Raw genomic sequence first — 25,077 nt, 5'->3', positions numbered from 1 at the left:
CGGCAGGAATGTGGATCGAATTGGGGTTTTGCCATAGGTCCCCTCCCCGTCCCTCGAGCCTTATTTATTAGGTCTTAAGATCGATGTTTTTGTTTGCGGGCGGCGGGAAATAAAACTAATAATAAACAACGCGCAGTGCCCTTTGGCATTCGGCAGAACGAGGGGGTTTGGGATTGTTTGCAATGCTATCAATCAGCTGGCTGCATTGCGGGGGTTGTGTGGTATGATGTAGAAGAGCAAATGGTACACCATATCAGTGTAGTTTTGTGAGTCAAGGTTTTTCTTTTGGGTGGCGTATCGGTTGAAGGAGTTGAAGGGTTCCTAAGTTCGAAGCAGAATTCAAATCATTTCAAGTTCGTTTCATGCCACTGACAGAGTCGCTCAATCGCTAAACCGTTGAAAAAGATTAAAATGCAATCATTAGCCTCTCTTGTTGCGAACAAATTAAACCAGCGCTATAAAATTGTAATTCCAATACTCCGGTTAATTTCAACGCCGCATGAATCGGCCGGAATCGAGCCGGGATGAAAATTATCCAACACATTAAAATTGGCTTCCATAATTTGCGTTCAATTTTTGCGCCTGCCCAGCCTTACAGTACAAGAACGCACCACCGCTGCAGCCAAGCTGCATTAAAATGCAATTGCAAGTCAATTAATTTCGCACCGAACGGGAAACGATTCGGTGCCGGCGCCATAGCGTGTGTACGGACGGCGACTGTGGGACTCTCATTTTCCGAGACCGAAATATATCCGTTCCACCGCCAGGGGCCGGGGCCAGGACGGCGAGGTGTAATTAGGGGTTCAGGTAAAGATGACAAAAGGTCCAGGGGACAGGATGATGGAGACGAAATGATGATGTTAAAACACGCGGCAGCGTCGCCAGCGTCGGGGAGTAATTAAAATCATATTCGCAGCGGTGCAGCGGTGCGCAACTGTGTGCACTTGTTGCACGCAGCTTTCGTATTTGCATTTTACGCTTTACCATCCCCTACCCATCGGCCTTCCTCTTCAGCGGTTCAAATGCTGATTAGAAAGAACGCAAAAGGATACGATGGGACGCGGCCCGGCGGCAGTAGGTTCGGGCAAATTAATTGCATGTCATTACCGCAAGGTGCTTCCGTTTGACGATCCACCGTTTACGACAGTCGCCTGGACATGGCGCACGGTTCTTTCGCGCAACGAGGTGAGAATGAAGGAGTTTATGTGGTTCCCGTCGTGTCGCGCAACTAAGCTTTCCTCCACGGGAAAGGATAAAATAAAAAAAAATCTGATTTCAATCCGTACGATCGAACGATTGAAAGCTGCATTGTTCGTCCGAGTGGCGATTCATTCGCAATCGTTTCGTAATAAATATTTTATCCTCACACCACTAACCGCTTACGGTGCAGTTGCGTATAAATTTAAATTTTCTACACACACACACACACACACACACACACACGCGTATAAACATAAACGCTTCTTCTAACGTATCCGTGCTGGATCTTCCTCTCACAATCTGCTGGTGCCTGTGGAGAAAATAAAAAAGAAATTAACATTCGAATGACATTTTCGAGGCGATAGATTTTACCGATCACCTTTATACCCGAACAGGGCAGCATGTGTGTGAGAGTGTGTGTGTGTGTGTGTAAGCACCAGCCTTTGTTTATGTTGTGGGATATCGCTTCGTCCGCATCGTAAGATAACTCACGTGAACCGTCCTCACCGCGAGCTTTGAATACCATCGATTTTTTTCCACCGATCATCGATCGATTGTTAGGATCAGGTGGTTGTTTTTTTAAGGAGGGAATTATTGGGAATTTAAAATCATCCACCAACAAGAAATGAAGCGAAACAAAAAAGATACATTTCAGAAGCCAAAAGCAAAATGATTTCTGTTATTTTTTGTTTCACGTGTATCCATTATGGCTGTCAAAAATTCAAAACAACACTCACCTGTGCAGCAAAAACTGCGACAACAAGGCTCGGTGAAATTTGATCCCACCCGGCCCAAAATCCTGACCAATCCTGATGCCAAACAATACGCTTCGAAGCATTCCGGATGATGCTGGGAAATTTATGATTCTGTTCAAGGTCGTGCGCACGCGCTTTATACATCAAACACTAATGCGACACGGGGGCCTGTTCCCTGTACGATGTACACAAAAACTAGAACGGACCATAAAATGGTAATGAGTGATCGATCATTAGGACTTTTTTTTAACTGTTTTCTATGTTTTGTGAAATGATCAATCTTATTGAAATTAGTTAAATATTTTATGTTAAAAAATATTACAAACCAAGGTTCAAATATCCTGTAAACACTCACGGATCGGTCACTAATCGAACAGCCGCTGTTACATGTCAAAGGTGTAATACTTCCTTTAAACCGAGCCCATGGGGGGGTTACAGCTACAACACCGAGCGTAATCACACTCCTGTTTCTAGCTCCCCCTCAGTTTTGTAAGATAATGTAGCAAATCAATCCCTCTCCAACATCCAATTGGCCAAGCGAGCATGTACGCATGTACCCCCGGTGGTGGACATCGTTGCAAAGTGTCAGGTGCGGGCCACCATCACCGTGGCGGAACACCGATCAATATGCCCCAGCGGTGGGGCGTGGCTGTTGTGGCAGATGTGGAAGGGTGTGTACGGGACCGGGTACGGGCGGGGATAAATGGGCAAAAACATGGCACTGATTTACGGTCCAGCACGGGTGGGGAAGGAAAAAATTAATAGCACCCCGGAGGAATTAGCATACAAATAAAAATTGTTTTACATATTATTAGCGATACTTAGTGCCGGCTTTAGAGCTTGAGCTTGGGCCGTGTTTTTTTTGCAGCAGGCCCTGTCACGTTCGTGTTGGAAATTGAGGAGGGCGTTGAGGTAGGAGAGGGTTAGGCAGGCCAGGGCGTGTGTTTGAAGGAACACTTGAAGTTGAGTGTTCGCTTTCCTTTTTTGTTGTGGATGAAAGCACCAACCACCTAGGTCCAGTGTCGTTTATGATTCGTTTGAGGTTATCGTTCATTTTTTTGCATCCGTTTTCGCCTTTCGTTATTTATTGAGTTACTATAATGTTTTATTGAATGTTTCTGTATGCCTTTGAAACGGTCAATTGCCGATAGTCGTTTTTATAGGGTTTTATACGAACAATCTGAAATGTACCTTTTTTTGATCCAATTGCTTAATCGTTTTAACACATTTTTTTAAAACATACAACCCACTTGAGCTAATGCTAAAATCGTCCTGTTTTTTTCTTTCAACATCAACTCATACTTAACGAAGCATTCGCGCGATCCAAACGCATGAAAGCAGAAATCACTTGAAATTTGACACTCCTTTTAAGGCTGCGCACCTCACTAATGCGGCGGAATGGTGTTGAGTTGCCTGTCGGAAGAAAACATCCATCCCTTCTTTCGATTTTGCTCTTCCTTCCCAAAACCGTACACAAACTTTCCTTCTTTGCCTCCTGCTCTGGAGCAACGAAAAGAAGAGCAAAAAAACGAAAACTCGATAAAAAGTGAACAACCGAATTGTGACAATTCAGACGAGGCGTCATCACCAACAAGAGCAGTTTCCCTCCGAATTTCAGTCCCCGGAAGGAATACGTTCTTTGGCATGGTGGCCCCGGGACGTACCACGTCTGCTACGGCTTGTTATTCTTTCATTCCTTTATCAAAATACAGTTCCGCATCCATAGATATGCAAATGAAGCGACAACAGAAGCAACGCCGGGGCTTTTCTTTACCCTTTACGCGTCTTCGAGATTACGGCGTGTGTGTGTGCGTGTGTGAGGTAAATTTTCTCGCTGAGAGTGTGAGAGACAAGGAAGTGTTTGTTGCATTGTTTTCGTCCGACTAGGATACGCACGATCTACTTCCGCTCTGGTGGCGTGTTGTGCCGGGAGGGGCGCGAAAGACGCATTTCATCGCGAAAGGTAGAAAATGAATGTAGGGAGTTGTAATGTTGTGTGAATAGAAAAACCGTTTCATACTCTTTTGAAGTATGAATTTGTATTAGAAAAGTTCTCAAGCAATCTATCTTAAATTATGAACTGCAAGGTAATCTAGAATATCGTAAGATTTTTCAAGAATTGTTGATCCTTAAAACAAAAGCTTCTGCTAAAGACATTACCGGTTTCGTTTCTGTGATCTGAAATTCTTTGTGCATCTTGTGCCGTACCTAACGACTATGTGACTGAACCGAAACTAAAACGACGTTTCCAGACGACGAATGCAGTCGGCTTCGCATCAAACTGATTCGCCGATGGCGGGCGATCCGTCACCGGTGCACACCGGTCCCGACAGCAGCAACATCATCCACCTGGCCACCAGCAGTGCTGCCAACACGCCGATCACATACGCGCGGTAAGACTTCTCAGCTCCAAGCATCCCATCGGAGCGTCTACAGCATCTAGACCAGATCAGCAAGGCAACTCGGCTACGAATCTTCTTTCCAGGTACTACGATCAGCAGTCACCGCTCGGTACCGGCATCATCGGTGGTCCCGGTGGCCATCCGGTATCGTCCAGTCCGGTGGAAGATACGGGCGTTACCGATCCATCGATCTCCCCTTCGCTGAATCTAATCCAGCAGCACCATCAACAGCAGCAGCAGCACGAGCATCACGAGCATCACGAACATCACCATCAACAGCAGCAGCACCAACAGGAACAGGATCATCATCACCACCAACAGCAGCAGCATCAGCAAATTCATCAGCTGCAGAATAACAATGGCACCTTCGTGTACGAGTACTACAAACTCCCGGAGAAGGATGCGCTACAGTGGAGGTATAGATACACTTACAGACACAAAGACCCAGTTGCAATCGAGCGACACACACACACATACACCCGGTGGAGTGCGTGCGCCGTTTGCCATACCTTGGAATCGATTGTTTCTCTTGGTGGGAAATGCCGGGACCACCCCGAACTGTTGCCGTCGGGGTTGGTTGGGCCGCCCTGAAGAAGGTACTTTCAGGTCCAGACCACAACAGAGGGATGCAAAGGGGCTACGGTGGGGCATCGGGGCAGCATTGTTTGAATGCGGTTGCGTTCTGTGATAAGGATCACAGCCCAGCAGACCCGGGCTTTAAATGGCTTTGGACTTTGCTTATCGATTGCGATCCATTATTCATTCGCCGATCGAAAGATCTGCCGGGTCAGCTTCCGCTTCTGCGCTAGCAGTTTGCGGTGGTGGCGGGTGGAAGCGGGTGGATGTAATTGTTTTATTTCGTGCAATTAAACGGATTTCCGAAGCTATCGGGAGGGGAAGAAAAGGTTATCGTAGCATCTGTTTCTGTGTGCGATTTTTGAGTAGACAAGAAGCGATGGTAAACAATGAACGAGGAAAAGTTCTCGAGTGGCTTCCAGTGGCATAGTTTTGAAATGGAACGTTTAACTGTACATTTATATGCTTAAATACTCCGTCCAACAGTATGGAGCTTGTGTACTAAGCAATAAATTAAATCATCAGAATTGAACTATTTCCAATTTTAGACATGCTTGTGCGAGTTCCATCAAGGTAATTGAACTCCTTTGGCCATCTGTAAAGAGTGACGTTGCAGTGTAAAGTTTATTCACCATCATTTGCATTTACACCTTCGCAAATGTTCAATTTTACCAGGCACAAAATGAATAGCACAAACAGCGAAAACCCCCGCAAACATCGAACAATACACACGATGTTTATATTTAACGGCACGATTCGCACTTATCATGCGCTGTGTTGTGTGCCCTGCCTGGCATACGAATATCGAACGCAAATAAATCATCAATATCCCATTTAAAGTCACCTCCGTTGTCGCAGATAGTGTACGAACACATACACACGCATACGCATACACATCTTAATCGAAATCGGCCCAAACGGCCAAAAAGGTGGGTTAAGACCTAAGAGGTGAGATTTTATGCTCATCCATCACCTGTCACAACGTGCCTTTTGCATGTTTGGCCTCCGGGCGCCAACGCCTTTACGACCCGATGCGTGTACTGTCCCACATACAGAAATATGGGAAGAAGGGGGTGGGGATATGTGCGAGATAAGCAGAGTAGAGAGGAAGCAACAAAAAAGGCTGCCAAAACAATGCCAAACAATGTGCGATGCGAAAGAAGCCGCCCGATCACGCTCACACTCGCCACTCGGGGCGCTTCATTATGTTCTCGCCGTCATCAGCGCATCCCCAAAAAAGGGGTGCGCACGCGTGCAAACGATGACCTTACGGCGGCAACATAACGGAACGGCAACAACAACGAATGGACCCCAAACAAAGCTAAGATCGCTGCTCCACCGCGAGTCCGTCCGTGCCTTTGGGCGTTTACTCATGTCGAATTGTTATTTAAATATTTCACGTTACACCAGGCTGTGGCTGTTAAAATGCGGCTACAGCATGTAACCTGGCGCAAAGAGCAAGTAAGCGGGAAGGTTTAACAACAGCAATAACAGTGCTTTCTTATTCGCGGTATGGCTTTGGTCGTTTTTTTTTCTCCACACCCCCCTTTAAAACCATCGCGTACACACAAAGAGGTGCGATCGGCTTTCGATCGGCTTGTCGCATTTCCCTGCTTCACTCCGTTCTAGCACACGGGATTTGCTGTTGAGGATTTTATCTAGTCACCTTGGTCATGGTTCTCGCAACATAACGGTGGTCAAGTGTATGACGGCTGATATCTACATTTATGCATTTCCTACCGTCGTGGTCTAACGTTGTTGCGCCCACCCATTGCGAAAATTGCCCTTGTGCACCCACGCCCGCCACGGCTACTCGGGATTGTTGCCATGGCTTTTGCTGCTGCTCCGTTACGAACAGAGCTCCGTTATGCCGCTGGCGCGTAAGTGTACGCGGTTCGGAAAATATTGTGTTTAGATGAAAAGTAATGATTGCAAAAAACGGGGAAACGTATGGCTGTGCCATTTGTCGGAAGAGTTGGAAGCTAGAATACACCCTTCGCTTGCCTTTGTGTCCTTTGGCGATTGAAATAATTGTTAATCCAATGTGGAGAGATAGGTTAATCTCAAGTGCTACGGATCGGTGGGTGGAAATTTAGCATCATACAGCACATTTTTGTGTTTGATCATTTGGATTGATACATATATACGAAAGTTCTAAGTAATTTTTTGAAGAATGATCTGTTTTTAGAATAAAATTGTAGAATAACACACTAAATCACTTGATATTACAAGCATGTTAACAATACGGCAGATGTATTAACTCTCTCTCTCTCTCTCTGTAGCCATCATAGTAGAATTTCCAACGATTTGTAATGCAAAATAACAACCTGGCAGGTTTTGGGATAACATGTGTCTCAAATTATCTCCGTAACTTGAACTTTTAATATACCACGTCCAGTAGTATTTGTAATTAAATGGGACAGCCTTTGTGATATTGCATGGAAAACGAATGGCTCGAAAAAAATATCAAATGATGATCACATTTAGGGATTATTCAATACCTTTGTGCCCTTGTGACGCTATGCCCATCGGCATTCATCATACAGACACTCAACAAAGCCCGTAAATGGCTTAACCTCATCAATTTTTCTACTCCATTCATTCGTCTTTGGCTCACCCGCGCTTAGAATTTTGTCATTTTTTTTGGTCAAGAGACAGTGAATTTATTGCGCACTCCATAAGAGACTGGGGACTTCCCGCTCTCATAATAAGGAACTCTTTAATCAATAACAGCAGCCAGCAGCGACACATCCCCGTGTTCGGGGCCGCCAAGCAGCCCGCGAAGTACTTAATCACCCAAACACCCGTTTGTGGCCGCGTCGAATCGATTCTGCTCGCAGGCCGCCAAACGCCGCCCCAAAACGTTCGATTGCAAACGATACGTGCGGTGGATGAATAAATTACCGAACATACCGTCGGTGGATGAAAAATATTGATTTATACACCGGCCGGCCAAACGGAACGAAAATGGCAACGGGAGCGAGTGTCTGTATGTGTGTGGCGTTGGTGCGGTTGGCGCTGTTGGACGTCACTAGATTTCCCGACCCGAAAGAGTGTGAATAATTGGTAAAGATACCGTGCGAGATCGCTACGCAGAGACAAACCCGCGCTTTGCTCCTAGAGCACACACAAACTTACACAGAGTCAAGAAGATTCAACACACTTTGCCTTCCGCGGAATGGTCTGTTTTTGGTACTGAAAAAAAAATCACCTTCGACACGGTCGCCCGCTCGAACGAAATCTATTCCCCTAGCAATGAATTCCAAATGATGTGCACCCGTGTGTTGTTTGTGTGTTGCTTTGGTACGCTGGAAAAACTGTCACGAAGCGATCGCGATCGTCTTTGCCTGAAAGCATACAAACTTTTTAATCCAATAAATTAAAAATCCACCTCCCCACAAGAAACACGAGAGAAAAGGTGGAAACAGACATTCCGAAACGATATCGAAACGGCTTTGGTATGTGAAGATGGAAAAAGACAGTAAGCGACGCTTAAAGGACGAAAAAACGGTATCAAAAGAAAGTAAAATAGAAATGGAGATCGTGCAAAGAGAAGACACACAACAAAAAACCTAAAAATAAATCGAAAGGGATGCTACGCGTCCTTCAGGCGAAAGCAAAAAACGATAGAGTTTAATAAAGTTTGACTTATGAAAACGCATTATTCATTTTTTCAGTCAGACGAACAGGAAGTTCGGAACAGTGAGGGAAGCGACTGCTGATAAACAAACAGCGTTATTACATGAAAATCTGTTTTTTTTTGGGTTTTTCTGATAATATTTATTTGTATCCGATTTTGTGTCTCTATAAGCGCCCGCGACCCGCCAACGTGTCAGGTGCAGTAATTAAGGATTTGTGTCAAAGCATATCCCATTTTATCGGCGAGCTTTGTTTGCAGAGCGCAGCTTTTATGCAAACAGAAAGCTCTCATCTAGCTTAATTTTAAGAGATTCAACCAACGCGAGCATTCATTAAGCAATCGACAACAAAACCGAGCAACACGGGCTACGGTTGGGAATCGATATGTGTCTGCCTGCCAAAACCACGTCGAATTGTACCAACCACGACAAATCAGGTAATCCGACAGTGTGTGTGTGTATTGGAAATCGCGTCGTCGTCATATCCGCGTCGGAAATCGACGCTGGATCGACCACAATAGCGGCACAAAAATATTTTAATTCGATTAGAGAGCGCGAGAGAGCGCAAGGGGAACGGAAGGTGACATAAATTAGAAATTAGGCATAATCAAGCGCGAACAAACTTATGTGCGGCCGTGTTTTCGGTGCTAGCGCGCGGCTTGAGGACTCAACGACAAACAAAAAAACGCTCCCGATATGGGAAATTGTTTGAATCGTACGTTCGGATGAGTTTCGAGCGGGCTTCTAATGTTTTACTTTAAGTTCTCATTTAAACGCGGATGAAATTTATAGTCAAATTCTAATCGAAACACTGCAGCTTGCCGTGCTGTGTTGATTGTGCGTATTCATATTGCGTCTGTTTTACGATCGCACGGCTGCTGTTTTATTCGATCGATTCAAAAGGAAGTGATTAAAAATGTCACTCGCTTTGGAAAAGGGTTGAGCGCGAACATTAAAGTTCGGCGTTTGGAATTTGTAAAGCAGTTTTGGGCCGTAAACTGTTCTAGAGGAAGACAATCTGTGTGCTTTGCCGAAGCATTCATTGAAATCGTTTCATAATAGATTCAAACTTTTAGAATTTGTACAAAAATGGATACCAAATCAGAAATCTATTGACCACCGCAAAATGAACCAGAATAAGTTGGTTTCTATTTTTAAAAAAAGCGACGCTTCGTTTGAGTCATACTTCAAAGCGGGAAATCAACACAACAAAAGGCAGGACAATATTTTGAAAGAATGAGCCGAAAGCTTCTTTAACTTTAAATGACAAAAGCAGCTCGTTAACTACATAAATTCAACGTCATAATTGAACCACCGTTATGCAATCGTAGAAAAAAGCGCGCGCGCACCTTTGTTTAGTGCAATATTCCACGATCGACCACAGAAAGGTTCACCTTTTCTCAGCTTCTCTAATAAACCCCCGGCCCCGGGATGGTGGATCGCATCAAACCAACAAAAAATAAACGATACTAATCGTTGCTAGTCTGTATAGTTAGCGAGGATCATAAAACGATACCACCGATACCTGCCGATGAAACGCTGTAAGCGTCTGTGAACAAAGCGCCTCTCTGACACACATTTCCATCGGTCACATCGTTAGCGGGGAGGAAAAGATGACTTAGCTGTGGATCACTGCGTGCTGTGTGTTGTGTAAAAATTTCTCCTCCCAAACGCACCACCGACACAAACGAAGCCAGATTGGCTGTAAAACAGGCGTGAGACATTTGTTCCAATTAAGAAGCGTTTCTGCTCCGCGGCAATAGTATGCCGATTGAGCCCTTGAGAAGGAATCGTTTCCCTCGGGCATGAAAATGAGCAGACATTCTTCACTGTCCTGCCCTTAAGGGAAGCAAATGCGGTAGCAAATGATAATCCACATCCTAAACACACACTCGCACACCCAATAGGCAACACGTTTACAGTGGCAAAAAAAGGAGGCAGCTTGTGAGATCTCGTCTCTAAATTCACTAGAGATTAATCCGTCCGCTAGGAATCGGAAGATCGAACCCTTTCCGGAGCGGGTCGCTTGCTGTGACCAAACGAACGAACCATCGAAACGATGCTTATCGAGCCGGTGCATTGGAACGGCCGGCCGTGGGCTCGTGTGTAATCGAGTAGGAGGAGGTTGCGATCCCTGCGGTTCGTTACATTCATCCCTTGCCACACGGCACTGAAATGGGAAAAGTCTGAGGATCGCGAGGCGCTCTCGGAAGGAAAGAGAAACTGCAGCACACGGTCACCGATAATCGTTCGTTTGTTTTCTTCGCTTTTTTCGCGATTAATATCTCAACGCTGAGTTCGTGGGAAGCAGGTAGCACATGCGAAGGGGTTCGTCGCTTATGCGCCCCCGTTTAGTGCGAGTGTCTTTTGTCACTGTCGATTAAAATTTTAATGCTAACAATCGCTCGTTGAATGGAATTTCTATGCGTGCGTGTGTGTATGCGCTTGGATTTGTTTCTTCCTCGTTACTTTATGTTTTCTTTTTATTCTCCCGTTTGCATTTGTAGCGCTTGAAATGTTAAACGATTATCATTTTAGTGCTAGAAAAAAGGCGGGAGAAGAGTCAATGCCATGATGTGAAGTGGCGAGATGGTGAAAAGCCAAAAAAGAAAGACAATTCATTCTGTTGCAACAAATAAAGGCATTGAATGATTTGAATGAAAATAGAAACGTATTCACTAGCTCAAACTTTTCAAAAGCCTAATGGACTCTCCTTCTCTCTCGGGAGCAGTAAATCGATGCCTTTGGGAGGTTTGATCCCGGCTTATGGGAAGGAATATCAGCAAACGGCGATATGATTGCGACTAAACATTCCCGAGCAAAAGAGGAAGAAAAAAAACGACAGTCCCAACCATGTCACCTGTGGCAACAACGGCATTTTACAATCCTTTTTCGTTCGGTCGTTCTACTCAAGCGATACGGAAAGTGGAGCAGAAAGAAGCAAATGGGAACAGCACAGCAGACAATGCGGATGCGGTAGAAAATATGATAGATAACCTAACCTCCGCCCGTTGGACAAGCCGGCCCCGTCCACAACTAATCATATTATCCCGGAATTCTTCCCCGGAATCTCCGATCAGAGCTCGCGCTCGCAAGGAAATGAGATTTGATCCCCCATCTCTCCCGGCGTCTCTGCATGATGCTTTCGAAAAGAAAAAAAAAATGCTCCTGACACTCCGCTGAGTTCTCGGTAGCGGATGGATTGCGTTGGTTGTAAATTTCCCACAGCTAAAAGCTAGATAAAAACAAATGCCATACCGTGGTACCGGCTACTGTGGATTAAGTCGGGTCGGGCACACCTTACGAGTGCTTTGCTTCTTTGCTTTCCAGTAGCAGCGTGCCTGTTGTGTTCGGTAAAAGCCGAATTCATCCCCCGAAGGCTTCTGCTTTTGATGTGGAGGGAGTGCGGTAGTCAATCTCTGCTCTGTTGATGGATTTATGCTGCTTGAGAGCTGCTGTCTAATCTAAACTGACAAGCGCAACGGAGCGTTCGAGTGTGAGCGTGTATTTGGCATTTCTATTTGTTAAACAAATCGGAGCTGCAAATCGACGGGAAATATTCTCAGAAGAATTGGTTCGCTGCCAAGAATATCTAATTTTCTCTTTTTATTGTGATCTTGTTTGACTATCTTAACAATTAATTTGAGCTTAGAAACAAGATCAAATATGTTTGTAAAATATGTTCAAATCTTGTATTACCTTATTACAAGTTTAGTGAAATTCTTCAAATGTGGAACCTTCTTTCCAATAATCTAATTACAATCCCAAACTGCCTTGTTCTCCGCAATTCCCCTAAAGCAACGCACGCAATCCCCTTTCACCAGCTCGCAGACGGATAAAAACCGGAGCACTTTCTTTCCTCATTATTATTTATTATTTCCGAATTGTTATGATTAGACGAGCGACCAGACGAATCTTGCCCGAAAAAAACGCAAACCTTACCATCGTACACACACACACACACACACACACACACACACACACACCACACACACACACACACACACACACACACACACACACACACACACACACACACACACACACACACACACACACACACACACACACACACACACACACACACACACACACACACACACACACATACATTTCTGAATGTTTTACCTTCGCGCCCCTTTGCCGAAGTGTATATGTTTGAGTGCGACTGTGTGTAAGGATTTATTCTTCTGCTGCGCCCTGCCTTGCAACCGGCAACCGTTGCGTAAAGGATCATGCATCATGCGCAAGGAATTACACGAGCAGTAGAGGCCAAAAAAAGCACACGAAGGCATAATTTATAGCCACCTAGAAGCGTCAGACATTCGCGGCGACCGGGGGCTTGGCTGAGGATGAGAGGGAGATTTCTCTATAATGTTGTAATGAATTTCCTTCGCCGGTACCGAGCCCAGTGACTACTGTGCTACTGCGGATCGTTTTCAAATCCCAGATTAATTTCCTTTCATTATGCTGTACGATACCCGTACTGTGCGCTCGATTTATCGCCTTTTGCTGCATCTCGCTCCTGCGCATGCGTTCGATCGTACGATTTACCAACGCGCCCGAAGCCTAATCCTGCAGGAATTTGCCCGCACGAGGAAAGCCATTCCACGGGAAAAACCTTGAGAACCGACCAACAACCAGTAGCACAGTTTTAGCGTGTAGTTGCATTGCTTGACAACTTGACTGCCGTTTGGTCGCTTTTTCGTGTGCATTATGGCTTCTTTCTTTTCAATTCTTTCTTTCGTTATGCAAACCAAACAAGCAAGCGACAACATTAAACGTCAAAACAATTACATTTCTTTTTCGTGTCATTTCGTTAGCGTTGTTTTGGGGTGGAGTTTTCTTTTCTAAGAGAAACCTGGAGTGTGTGCTAACCATCGTGTGTCGAATGTGAGTTAATTGATGAGGTAGCAATTGACGACATAGACCATTTTGAAAGCGATTGCACTGAGAGCGAAACGCACTAGAATTAACAAACGATCTCAACCAATGAAATGTGAAGTCTTTAAATAAAAAATAAATTGAAGGATATTTAAAATTTTCTACATAAATTCAAATTGCTAATCTTTCCTCAAAATGTCATATCATTTCCTTGAAAGCACTTCAATACCCTTTCATCCTGACGACTGTCTCGCTTTGTCGCTACGTTGAAGTAACTTTATTATCCATTTCCTGTGCAAATTATCCCGCCACTCAAACACACACACACATATATATAAATACACTACATAGCTTAACAACAAAAAACCCGAGTCAAAAATCCACCTGAAAACGACGCACATTTATGGCAGCGACAGTCGTCCTCGTGTCCTCGCTAAAGATTCGGACAAGTTGTCGTCACCGTCAGACCAAACCCCGGCGCAACAATTACACGACCACTACGGGGCCATAAAGAACCCATTATCGCTCGTCGACGGTGGATGCAAAATTTCAGAGGGCTGGGAAGACGGATGAGACGAAGCTGATGTGCGGTCGGGCACACCCTGGGAAAAGCTAATTAATGGGCTGAGCTCTCTCGGGCACGGTAGTCATAAAGCCATTCCGAGCCGTCCCTCGACAGGGCATTAGGACGAGCAGCCTAGCAAACGGCTCGAGACAAGTTTTGCTCTAATTTAATGTTCGATTTTTAAATACGTTTTGTGTAAAACACGTTTCGGTGTTACAGTGATCGGTCGTTATTTTTTTAACATTATTTTCAAGTAACCCAGTTTAGATAACGTAATCTGTGTTTTTCTTCAAAACGCGCCATGTTATGGCGGAATGTGATGTATTTTTCTAGCATTGAAAAACCAAATCATGAATAATTTATACTACCCCACTGTCACAGCCGCCAAAACCACCCTCCTCGGGATACAAATTAAACGAATGCAACCGCGGCCCCATAAAAATGGGAGCAAAACACTATGCGCACTCGGGAAAGCGCTCCGCAGCCCCAAACAGCACGTAAACAAACCAAACAAATTGGCCCTGCTGCAGCCGTTTCGGGGCTTGGCACACACGCACACACGTACGCAGGGTTTTATATCCTTGGAGACAGGTTAATTCACTCATTCCCGGGCATGGGCTCGGGTTCGTACGTTGTAAACCGTTTTATAACCGTTCTGCTCCGATCATAATCGAATTTCTTTCGCTCGCTCGCGCGATCAATCGAAACCCCTCGGTCACCATTAGCGGCGTCGGTGTGCGTTTAAATACCGTACAGTTTACACCAATAAATACATATTCTTCTCGGGACTTTCCCACCCTCAGCTTCTTCCTCCAACTTTATCACACAAATCGCGTTCTGTTTTCTGACAGCACGAGAGCACATAAAAATATTTACGATCGCTCCAGATATCGCGCAAGATTGTTTCGTGGTGCTTTTGGCTTTGTAGTATGGATTTTGTGTTTGTTGGGTGTCTATAAAAATGCAGCGCAGGAAGGCAGCAGCAGCAAAGGGTTGAAGGGAGGGTAAGAAGTCCACCTCAAATATTATAACCCGCACACAACCCCATCGGAAAACACCTCCGTAAAAGAAAAGGGGGGAGGCGAGAAGCTGTTCACAGCAAAACGATCGGTTCTGTCGTCTGTGTTTTTTTACGATCAATCAGCTGAAATCTCTCATATTTTTCACTCCCTTCGCGGTACTGTGCCCCGGAACCGGGAAGGGAATCCCTGCTCCCTGGGTAGAGGCGAGGTATTTATTATGATTTTATGTAAATTGAATCTGCCGAATTTTTTTTATGGTCACTGTCGCGTCGCGTTGCCTGCTTTGGTCCGCTTTGCGCGCGCGAGTTTGGGGCACGATTTGCGTCAGGTGGTTTGGGCTCGGGCTCGGGCCTCACCACCGTTGCTGGGACGCTGAAACTCTCCAAAACTTAATTAGCTACAGAATGGAGAGCATCCAATCTGGGAAGGGTTGTTTAATCGAAGTGTGGAAGGAAAGGGCCGCCTTGGGAAGATGCATTCCCTTTTGCGGCAATGACGACGACGACGACGACGAGTTTGGTAATAAAATGTGAGACTGAAAAACTATTTCACGCAGATTTGCTCCACATCTAACGAAACTTCATTTGAATACGGCTGCATTAGGTGCATTTCCACTGCTTTCGCTGCAACAAGTGTCGACTTGGCGGGACACACTCGAGGCGAGCAAACCTAGCACATGCGTTACCATCTCGCGGTGTCCTATAAAAGCATAAATGTTTATGATCCTTTCCCAAACGAGGTCGTTGCGTGTCGGCTTTCACCAGGATCCACCAGCCCGCTGCACAGCAAATGATAAATATTTTAATTGCATTTATAAAGCCGTGCTTGCACTGGCCGGCCTTTAACGCGGATAAGGGCTGGGCGGATTCTGCTTCATTCATGGGCTAATCATGGGCGAACGCTTAAACACGGTTATGTGATTTTATGAACAAGAATTTATTGTACCCATCCCGATCTCCGAGGGGTGTGTTTGTCTGACTGAAAGTGTTTCTTTAGCGATGGCGCAAATTGCAAGCAAACTGCACACTAAGTCCGCCACGCGATACACCCGGGAAAAGGCGCCAATTTAACTGCTAGCGCGTTACGCGTCACTTTACGAGCTGACGACGAGTGCCTGCCAGTGGAATGGTAGCAGGAAACACATTTTCATTCTGCCGGCGAAAAAAAACCGTACCTAAAGGAGGTTCCTAAAGGAAGAAGCAGCGAAGCAAATGAATATTTCGACGCAATAATCTTAAACACAATTTATGTGCCATTTCCGCGGTAAATGACTTGCAAAAGTTTCGTCGTTTCTAATGAAAAATCGTTTTATTCGTTTCCTTTTCCGGTTTCATCCTACCGTTACCGTGCCTTGCCTTGCACTTGCTGACAACGATGAATGCTGCATGGCTATGCTGCTACTGACGACGATCGCTTTACGCTTGCGATGGCCACTGCGCAATTCACGACGTGCCACGATCTTGGCTCATTATCGTACGCTTTAACCTGCTGTCAATGCCTGCCCGTCGACCCGTGCAGCACCAATGCCGGCGCCAAGCTAAATGGACAAACGCTGCAAGCAATGGTAAGTAATGTCTTTTCTGGTAATATTTCCACGCATCAGGATTATTTTACGCAAGAGAAAACCCCGTACAGAAAACCCTTTGGATGAAAATTCGAGCTGTGAGCGTCTCCGTACAAGCCGCTCACGCACGTGAGTGACCGCAACACGCGGGCTCTCACGAAGTTTGCGTTTCGACAGCGCCGACAAAAAGTGGGCGTGTTTAAGCGTCCACGTTGTAGAAAGCGGGAGTAGGGGAAGCCGAGATTGCTCGTCTTGCTCGTGGTAGAAGCGTTACCAGTGCGTTACGAGACGTTATGACTTCGTTTCGCGCGCTCGATCGCACCTGTTTGTTTATGTTTTGGCCTTAGACGTTTGTTTCAACATTAAGAAGATTTAACTTGAAATTATTTAATAAAATAATACAAAAATACAACAAATTCTAACGAAAATTACGTCACCAAACAGGATCTGCTGCTCGGTGCTCACCCATCATCACAGGCAATCAACGTGAAGCGTGAGCCGGAGGATCTGCGCAAGGAGCCGAAAAATCCGCGCAACCAAAAGGTACGTTTTTCCTTGCATGGTACAACTCATTTTCACAAATCATACGGTTAAAGTTAGTATCATCATTCGTTCGGGTTGTTGTTTAATGTCCTCATATTGCATCGATCGCAGAAACCATCCCAAGAGGAAATCGAAATGATTAATTATCGGTGTCAGGAGCTCCTCCTTTCCCAATGCACGCTAGGGAAGGCAGCATATTCTACTACAAGCGAATACTTCTCCTTGGAAAAACTAAACATGACTACAATCATTTCTAATCTAATCCTGCAAGACAAAGGATAACTTTACTTCTGCATGAATTAGTGGAAAAACGTTCACACCCTCATCCCATCCCGTTCGTGCCGCTCATAAACACATTTTTATGTAACCCAATTTCTTATTATTCACCCTCCCTCGACCGGAGACAACCTTCACCGAGCCGACGAAAGCAATCATTAAACATCGCAAAATCTCCTTCCACCAAACCCCACCCACCCCAAAACCATCCATTCAAACGCACGAACTAAAAAAAAAGAAACAGGTTGATACTTTCAATTTGCCGATAATTTAATTTACCCTGACAGCTGACAAAAGCCGCATATTTCTTGTTTGCTCGCGATTTTCGCCTTTTCTTGCACCACCCGGGGCTTTCCTTATATGGTGGTTCTGCGCTGCGCAAATGAAAGCGCCACCGCTCCCGAAACATGAACCAAGAAGAAGAGGAGGAAGAAGGGAAGAAAACAAATCCACCCGTAACGATCCCCGTTTACATATGATTGCGCGCGAGAGAGGAACCAATTGTGTAAGGGATCGGCCACTATCGCCACAAAAGTAACATGGGGGGTTGGGTACCGGAGGAAGCTTTATCTTTTACACCAACCTCAGCCATCAATCGCTCCAACCATTCTATGGTTGTCCTTTTTAGTTGTTTCCCCCCTTCTGCGCAGTTGAATGCGCAACGAAAAGCGGATCCTTTTTGCCAGCTCGCCATGCGTGACAATGTGAAATAATGTTGCCAACATCGGTAGTCAACTTTCGCCCGCATCCCTTCAGGGTGTTGGTCCACCTCCACCCCTTCGGCTGGTTAAAAAAAGCGAAACAGCGAGCGCGATTAAGTGACCGAGTTTTAGAGAGGAGAATCGAATGCGAGCACACACACACACAAAAGGCTCACACCACTATCATCGGTAAAGCGTGTGCGATAAGCGTGCGTTTGTGTGTGGCTCTCGGTGGCCCCCGGAACGATTGACGCCTGAAAATGGTTCGCGATGGTTAAGTTTTTTTTGTTTTATTCCTTAATTTGCTGTTGCTCTCACGCGTACGATCGAGTTATGGCGATGGTTTCTCTCCATCTCTTTCGCTTGCTCTCTGTCTCTCTCATTATCTTTGTGAAGGTGCGTGTTCATGGGGGTGAGGGTTTGCTTTTCATGTTAAGATGCCTTTTACTCCCCCAATTCACTTACGTTTGGGGGTTGGTGTTTATTTTGTTACAGTATTTATTACGATCCTTTACGCGCTTGCCGAAACATTCGCTTCCTTTCTATAATACCTTTACATACGCCCAATTTTACCCACAATAGCGAAACTCACCATATGGTGCATCTCTTTCCCTCGTCCCAATTTGTTTACAAATTATAAGTGCTCCTGTGTCACCACTCCTGTTTGTTGACTTTAGAAGCCCACAAAAACCCAATCGAATTCCCCTTGTGTTTTTTCTTCTTCTGTTCAATCGAACCGAATATCAAATTCCTTTTCCTTTGCCTCTCGCCGACCGATTCGTGTGTGTGTGTGTGTGTATACGATATCCTTTCCAAAACGAAAGTATAAGCACACACAGGTGAAAGCACCCTGCAACGTAACACGTGTGTGTATCGGGGTTCGGGTTTGCGCGTTTTGCAGCAAAGGGTTGTGCGAATAATATTTCCATATTGATCCGATTTTTTATGCCATGCTTTCTTCAACGTCAACAAGAAAGCAACGGGATCCTGCCCTCCAAAGCAGCAAAGCCCTTTTGGCCCTTTCGCTTGCCACTTCCAAGGGGCTTTCCCGTTTTTGCGCAAGCGAAAAACTGCAGGGCGGCACTCATGCAGCTCAGCGGGACGAATGGAACTCGTGGCAAAAGTGCAATCGAATGCACCGCTTTTTCTTGTTAGAACGAGGGGACCAACCCAATTGTCATCACAGTAGGCAATTGCATTTGTCAATTGAACGATTAGAGGACGATGAAAGGTGTAATCGATCGGGGTGGATTAGTTTGTCCCGAATGCGTAGCGCATTGTGATTATTATTGCCTTTTTTGGAAAGGGACAATGCAGGCCAACCGTTTATTTACTCCATATCAAGTGCATTCAAGAGGACAGGAACATGAAGCAGACGCTGTCACACTGGAACAAAAGACAATTTTTGGCTTTTAGAACGACGACGTCTCGTGTCGCATTTAATGTCGCGACCAAGGCTCTTCTGCAACTGCTAGACAAGAATAACAGCCCGGAACAACAACAATATCGCTTCCGAGAAACTAAAAATGAATCGCCGAAAGTGTTACCCGTGCGGCGACATAAACCACCTAACCCCATTTCTTTCGCTTGCCATGGCTGCTGACCTGCCCGTTTCCGTTCTGGCTTTCAAGCGCCGTGGAACCGGGGCCAGTGCAACCGCGATGGGTCATTAAAATGTTTCCTGCCCTTCCAACAACTATATCATACCATGCCGTACCACGCACCAGTAGCACCAGAAGAAGATTTCACCGACTGTTTATGAGTTTTTTTTTTGTTCGAAAACGATCTGCAATTATTCTGCGCGGCAGAACAAACCTCGCGTTGTGCTGTTGAAAAGCGGAAACATAAAACGCAAAAAAGGTTACAAAAACTAAAGGTCTCGACTGGAACATTTCCCCCGCCGCTTGTCTGAGCGGTTCGTGGCAAGGCTGGAGGGAAGAACTTTTGGTGGTTCTAAAAACCCTACATTAAACGACACCAGACCCCGCCGCCAGAACGATATGGTAAGGGCTGTTATAGCGCAGTTTTATGACCATTGCCGGCGTATCGCGCCACCGTGGTGGATCCTCTGGAAACGCCGCGCAAGGAAGCTGCGGCAACAGTTTGTTCCGCGAAGTCGTTGCGCCTTGGACATACTATGGTGTGCTTTGTGACGTTTTACGATGGTTTAGATGGTTTTGAAAACCGACAAAAACGCACAAGGGAAGAGGAAACATATATGTCAGAAGGGACTGTGCACGTTTCGGGTCGTTCTAATGTTGGACTAAAATCCCAAGGACACTTGGTCGCAAAAGAAAACTGAAGTGATGTTAAATTTACCCAAATGTGAATCTCTGCAACACGTTTTGCTTGTTGGTATATATGAGCGTTTTGAAATTGAATTTTCAAGATAATTTTAGATTTTTTGGATGTTTTGAAGTCTTCGTTCAAAATACATCAGGGTATTAGGACACTTTGAGAACCCGTCCCGTACACCAATATCCTTTTTTGATGTTCTTTTGGAAGCTCCACAGAACGAAAATCACTCACTGTGAGTCGTCCTGACGAGTGTTTGGAAACTCCGGGAAGACACTCCATCGAGCAGCGCAAAGCCGCTTGCACTCGCGCTTGTACTTGCGCATCCGTGTGCCGCATACGCCGTCCCGCTTGTGTACATTGAGTGCCCGCTCATCCACCATCCCCTAAACATAAACCCTCCGCACAAGGGAATGTGTGGAGAGGGGGAGAGAAGAGGGAAGCCTCTTACTCATTCCTTCACGCACTTCTTGCCGGTTTTCTTTCCTTTCGTCTTCGTCTTATCTCTCTGCGCACCACTCTTCTTCGTCCCATTTCCATCTCTCTTTTTTGTTCTCTCTCTCTCTTTCTCGCTCCTTCTTTTTAGTTTCTTTTGTACCATCATTTCAATTGCTCTGTCTCTGTCCCGCTGTTTCCTTTGCTCGTGTCGTCTATGTTTGCTTCCCGTTCTTACACACGCAACCGCTTCCTTCGGAGCATGCACGCACCCTGTGTGTGCTTCCCTGGGACAGTGTATGTATTCCTTTCCCTCTGTGCAGTGCAGTGGTGCGTTCCCTTTGCCACCTTTCTCCCTTGCGCCTGAGACCGACACTGCCGGCGAGACCGACCGACCGTCCGAGGACGGGAACTTCATCGGCGCGCACAGGCAGCAGCAGCAGCAGCCACTCTGATTACGCCCGGGTCCGGGCTGCTTGATTTAGTCTATCAAAAGACGTTGATGTATCGAGATCGTGGTGCGTGTGCGTATGAGCGAGCGTGAGCGTGTTTTGGTTCGAGTTTTCTGATCTCGGTTCGTCGGTGCGGTGCGTGCGTGAGAATTTTGCCGTGTACCGTACGCGTCGTGCTACTACCGGCCGTTGTCCTTGTGTCCGGCTCTATGAAAGAAACCTACTACCACCACCACCCTACCGTACCATCCCGCTACAACAGCACGTTTCTGTGTTTCGAGGTTAATGCAGGACGTAGAGGCGGAAATTTGCTGCTGGAAGTGATTTTTAGTGAGCAAACACGGAAATAAATAGTGATCGGTATACGATCGTGATTGCAGTTGTGTTGTGTTGTGTGCGCACCGGCATAGGAAGGGCGCAATTGTTTGAGCCACCTGTGAAGAAAAGTGTTTGCCGTCAACAGATTTATTCATTTTTTCCTCATTGGAATTATACAAAATAATCATATAAAAAAGGGTGTCTTTAGTTTAATTATTCTTGGTGAGTTTTAATCACTTTTCCGTGTCCTTCCTTCACACTCTACTGGATCCTGAGGGCATATTGCTGCACACAAAGTTCGTGAAATGATGGAAACCAAACTGATGCTTACTGTCTAGAGTTATGTCTTTAAAAAAAGTGCAACAATTATATTAATTGAAGCACTGTCTCTGTTCTCAATTTTCATCCTCCCTGCGGTACTAGTGTAAAAAAAATGGTGCATAATTTCCATACCACTCATGCCATACCTTCACCACAAGCACACACACATACACACCCTTCTGGACGCAAATTTTCCGACCCAAACTCACCACTTCATCGATCGATCAGCAAATGGAAAACGGAAAGTGGGAAAAAAGAGTGGGATCGATCACGAATCATACTACCCCCCCGAGCAGTGGCAAAAGTAAAAGGACACTTTGCACCTTCTCCGCAATTCCATTGTTGTGCGTGCGGTGGAAGTGGAAGGCGAAGAAGCGGGAAATAAAAAGAAACGACTGCAATTTTGCCCCACAGTGCCTGTGAGTGGACAGTAATTTATTTTAAATATGACAGTTTAAGGCAAAATTTGTGATCACCGAAAGGAGCTAAAACAAAAAACCGCAAAAAAAATCGACATCAAGCGACGAACCTCCTGCTTCTTGCTGGGCCGTAGTGCCGCCCGATCGATAAATTATCCACATTTAACAGTGCGTATGCGTGCGTGGTTGGTGCGTGAGTTTACCGTGTTACGTGCGGTTGTTTTTTTTTTTTTTTGTGTGCGAACGTGCTTGCCGTGCCTGCTGGCAGTGTTTCGTCCTGTTGAGGGCCTTTTTGTCTTGCCACGCTGGACAGCGAATTACTTGCGGCTGTGGAACGGATCTCCCGAGCGTCCTTTCCGTCTCCTCGCATTGTATGTAATTGTTCCAAACATAATGTTTGCAAGATGTGCCGGCATTTTCGGACGGAAGGAGTTCATTTTTGCGTGCTTTCAAGTACACGTTCACGTGAAACAATTTGATGCGCGCTGCGTTTAAGTTATGTCGCACGTTGCGTGTTCCGTTCGTGCGTGCTGGTGCGTTAAACACTGCCGTTGCGAAACTGTGTGCTCTGGTGTGTTGAAAAAAAAAGCGGAAGATATTGCAACACATTTTGATACAATGTTTTGAGCCGTTTGAAACGCGTAGAAAGTGATTTGAATTTAATAAACTCGGCTGTCGGTCGGACAAATCGGTTGTGCTACTTAATAACACCCCAAAAACCCACTATCGGCCCATTCTTTCGCCCCGGTTGAGGGCACAATTAAGGGGCACAGCAAACAAAGCCTCAATTAGGGAAAACGATTTGAGTTTCCGTGTCGTTTGCCGGCGCTTTACACACACACACACACCCACAGTCATTAGCCGTTCCTAATGAGAGTCGTTTCATTTCCTTGCTGGTGATGGGACGCCTCCGATCACCTCGAAGTAAATGTAAACGCGCCACACTGTCCCTTATCAGACAGGTCGTTTTCGGTTACCAGCAACAAATATCGCACGCAGGAAAAGGTGAAGGAAACGGGGAAGCAGTAGGCCGGTACACCATACCGTGCGCTGGTGCTGCTGATAAGAACGAAAAAGAAGCCTTCCTGGAGGTTCTTGCACCGGCAATTTCGTGTCAATTTAGGTTGCCATACGAAGCCCCAGTGTTTGAGTGACTGAAACAATAGCTAAAAATAGCACAATCGTGTGGTTAAAATGACTACCTGTGTGTGTTTGTGTGTGTGTTTGCTGGAGTACTTAACAACAAGCGCGCAGTCGTGCATAACAAATGACAACTTATCGAGCTATTATCGGACGGCATAAATTAACTACTCATCTGCTGTTGGGTGGCGGGCGGGTATCGCATCAACCCCCCAGGCTCAGCCCCTCTTCCGAGCAGAAGAAGGTTGACCCAATAGCGGGAGGTCGTGATAGTGTTTTTTTTTTCCTGCGTTCGTTTCCTATCACTAAAAATGTGTTTAATGTTGTCTTTTTGTTGTGTTTTTTCGAACCTCGCTGTATGCTTGTGTGTTTGTATTTTATTTGCCACTTCTTCCTATTCGGTGGGAAATAGATATTGGAATGTAAGAAACGACGATGCGCTAAAGTGATTCTTCGATTCAGCTAAACCCCACACTACCAAGCGCATACTGGTGTACCCCTTGCGGGTTCCTAGCTGGGTGTTAATTTATGAGAATAGGGCAGATAGGGGCTCACCGCAACCCAACGAATGTTTCCACCTATTAGTAGATTTATCATTAATTAGCGAAGAAAAAATGAGGTAATGTTTGTACAGCGCTGCGGGTGAGAAAACAATCACACGATTTTGTGGCGTTTTGGGATGGTGGCTTGGTGGCATAGGGCAAGAGGACAGCAAAAGAGACACACTCGAAATCAAACAAAAACGCGCTGATGAAAGTGTGTGGAGAAAATAATGTCACCCACACACACGGGGTTGATTAGCCGCCGCTATCACACCGAATCAACGTGCATATTGTCCCCACGTGGTGCAGCAGCTTCCGCTCATGGCTGGGAAGCACGCCGTTGATCGTTTCCAATCAGCCACGCTGATGGTGGTGATGAAAATTGGGAAGATAAATCGTGTACGTGTACGGCCTTGCCCTGTGCTTGCCCGATCGAGGACACCTAACCGGGGCGAGGGAGAGAGGGTGCTAGAAAATTATGCAGATTTGTACACGCTGGACGCTGGAGGGGGGACATGGGGAAGGGCCAGCCACACCGCATAACCTAATCTGGCGCATAAATATTCATAATGCGCGTAGCCCGCTAACCCCGCTCGGCCCGAGCGCATCGGCAATTCGATTGCGATCGGCTAGAGTAATCCGAAGCCGACAGAAATCTCAGCCTTTGCGTCTGTGAAATCTGATTAAAAATTAAATGAGCTACCAATCCTCGCGCCGGGTGCCGCGAGTGTGTGTGTGCCTGCGAAGACGCTAGATTTCGAAGGGGATTCGGTGCCGATCATTATATTACTATTCCCCCCCGCGATCGGTATTAGCTGAATAGGCCAATACTATCATCATCATCATCATCATCATCATCATCAGCATCATGATGATCCTCGACATTAGCCGGCCGCGGTAACGGGCGAACATTTCATTCCAATTTCGATCGTTTGTGACTGTCTTTCGTTTCGCTTGCGTCTCCCGCCTCAGTCGAAAGGTTCGTCGCTTTGTGAAGTCTTTCGTTTCGGGGTACGCTTCGCTCCCGGA

The 25,077-nt window shown here is 45.9% G+C and overlaps 1 protein-coding gene across 2 annotated transcripts in view; it reads left to right on the top strand.

Annotated features, from left to right (window-relative positions):
• The window catches only part of LOC121594627 (protein grainyhead-like), a 186,751-nt gene that overhangs the window by 104,994 nt on the left and 56,680 nt on the right, over positions 1-25,077 (top strand). For both annotated transcript variants that reach the window (XM_041918111.1, XM_041918113.1), the window contains exons 4-5: positions 16,561-16,606; positions 17,051-17,149. In XM_041918111.1, the coding sequence (XP_041774045.1) occupies positions 16,561-16,606; positions 17,051-17,149 (145 nt within the window). The remainder of the gene's footprint in view (positions 1-16,560; positions 16,607-17,050; positions 17,150-25,077) is intronic.

This window comes from Anopheles merus, chromosome 2L, assembly GCF_017562075.2.
Source record: "Anopheles merus strain MAF chromosome 2L, AmerM5.1, whole genome shotgun sequence".
Lineage (NCBI taxonomy): Eukaryota > Metazoa > Arthropoda > Insecta > Diptera > Culicidae > Anopheles > Anopheles merus.
The sequence above is the reverse complement of the archived record's forward strand: the minus strand, read 5'-3'. Positions and strand labels throughout refer to the sequence as shown.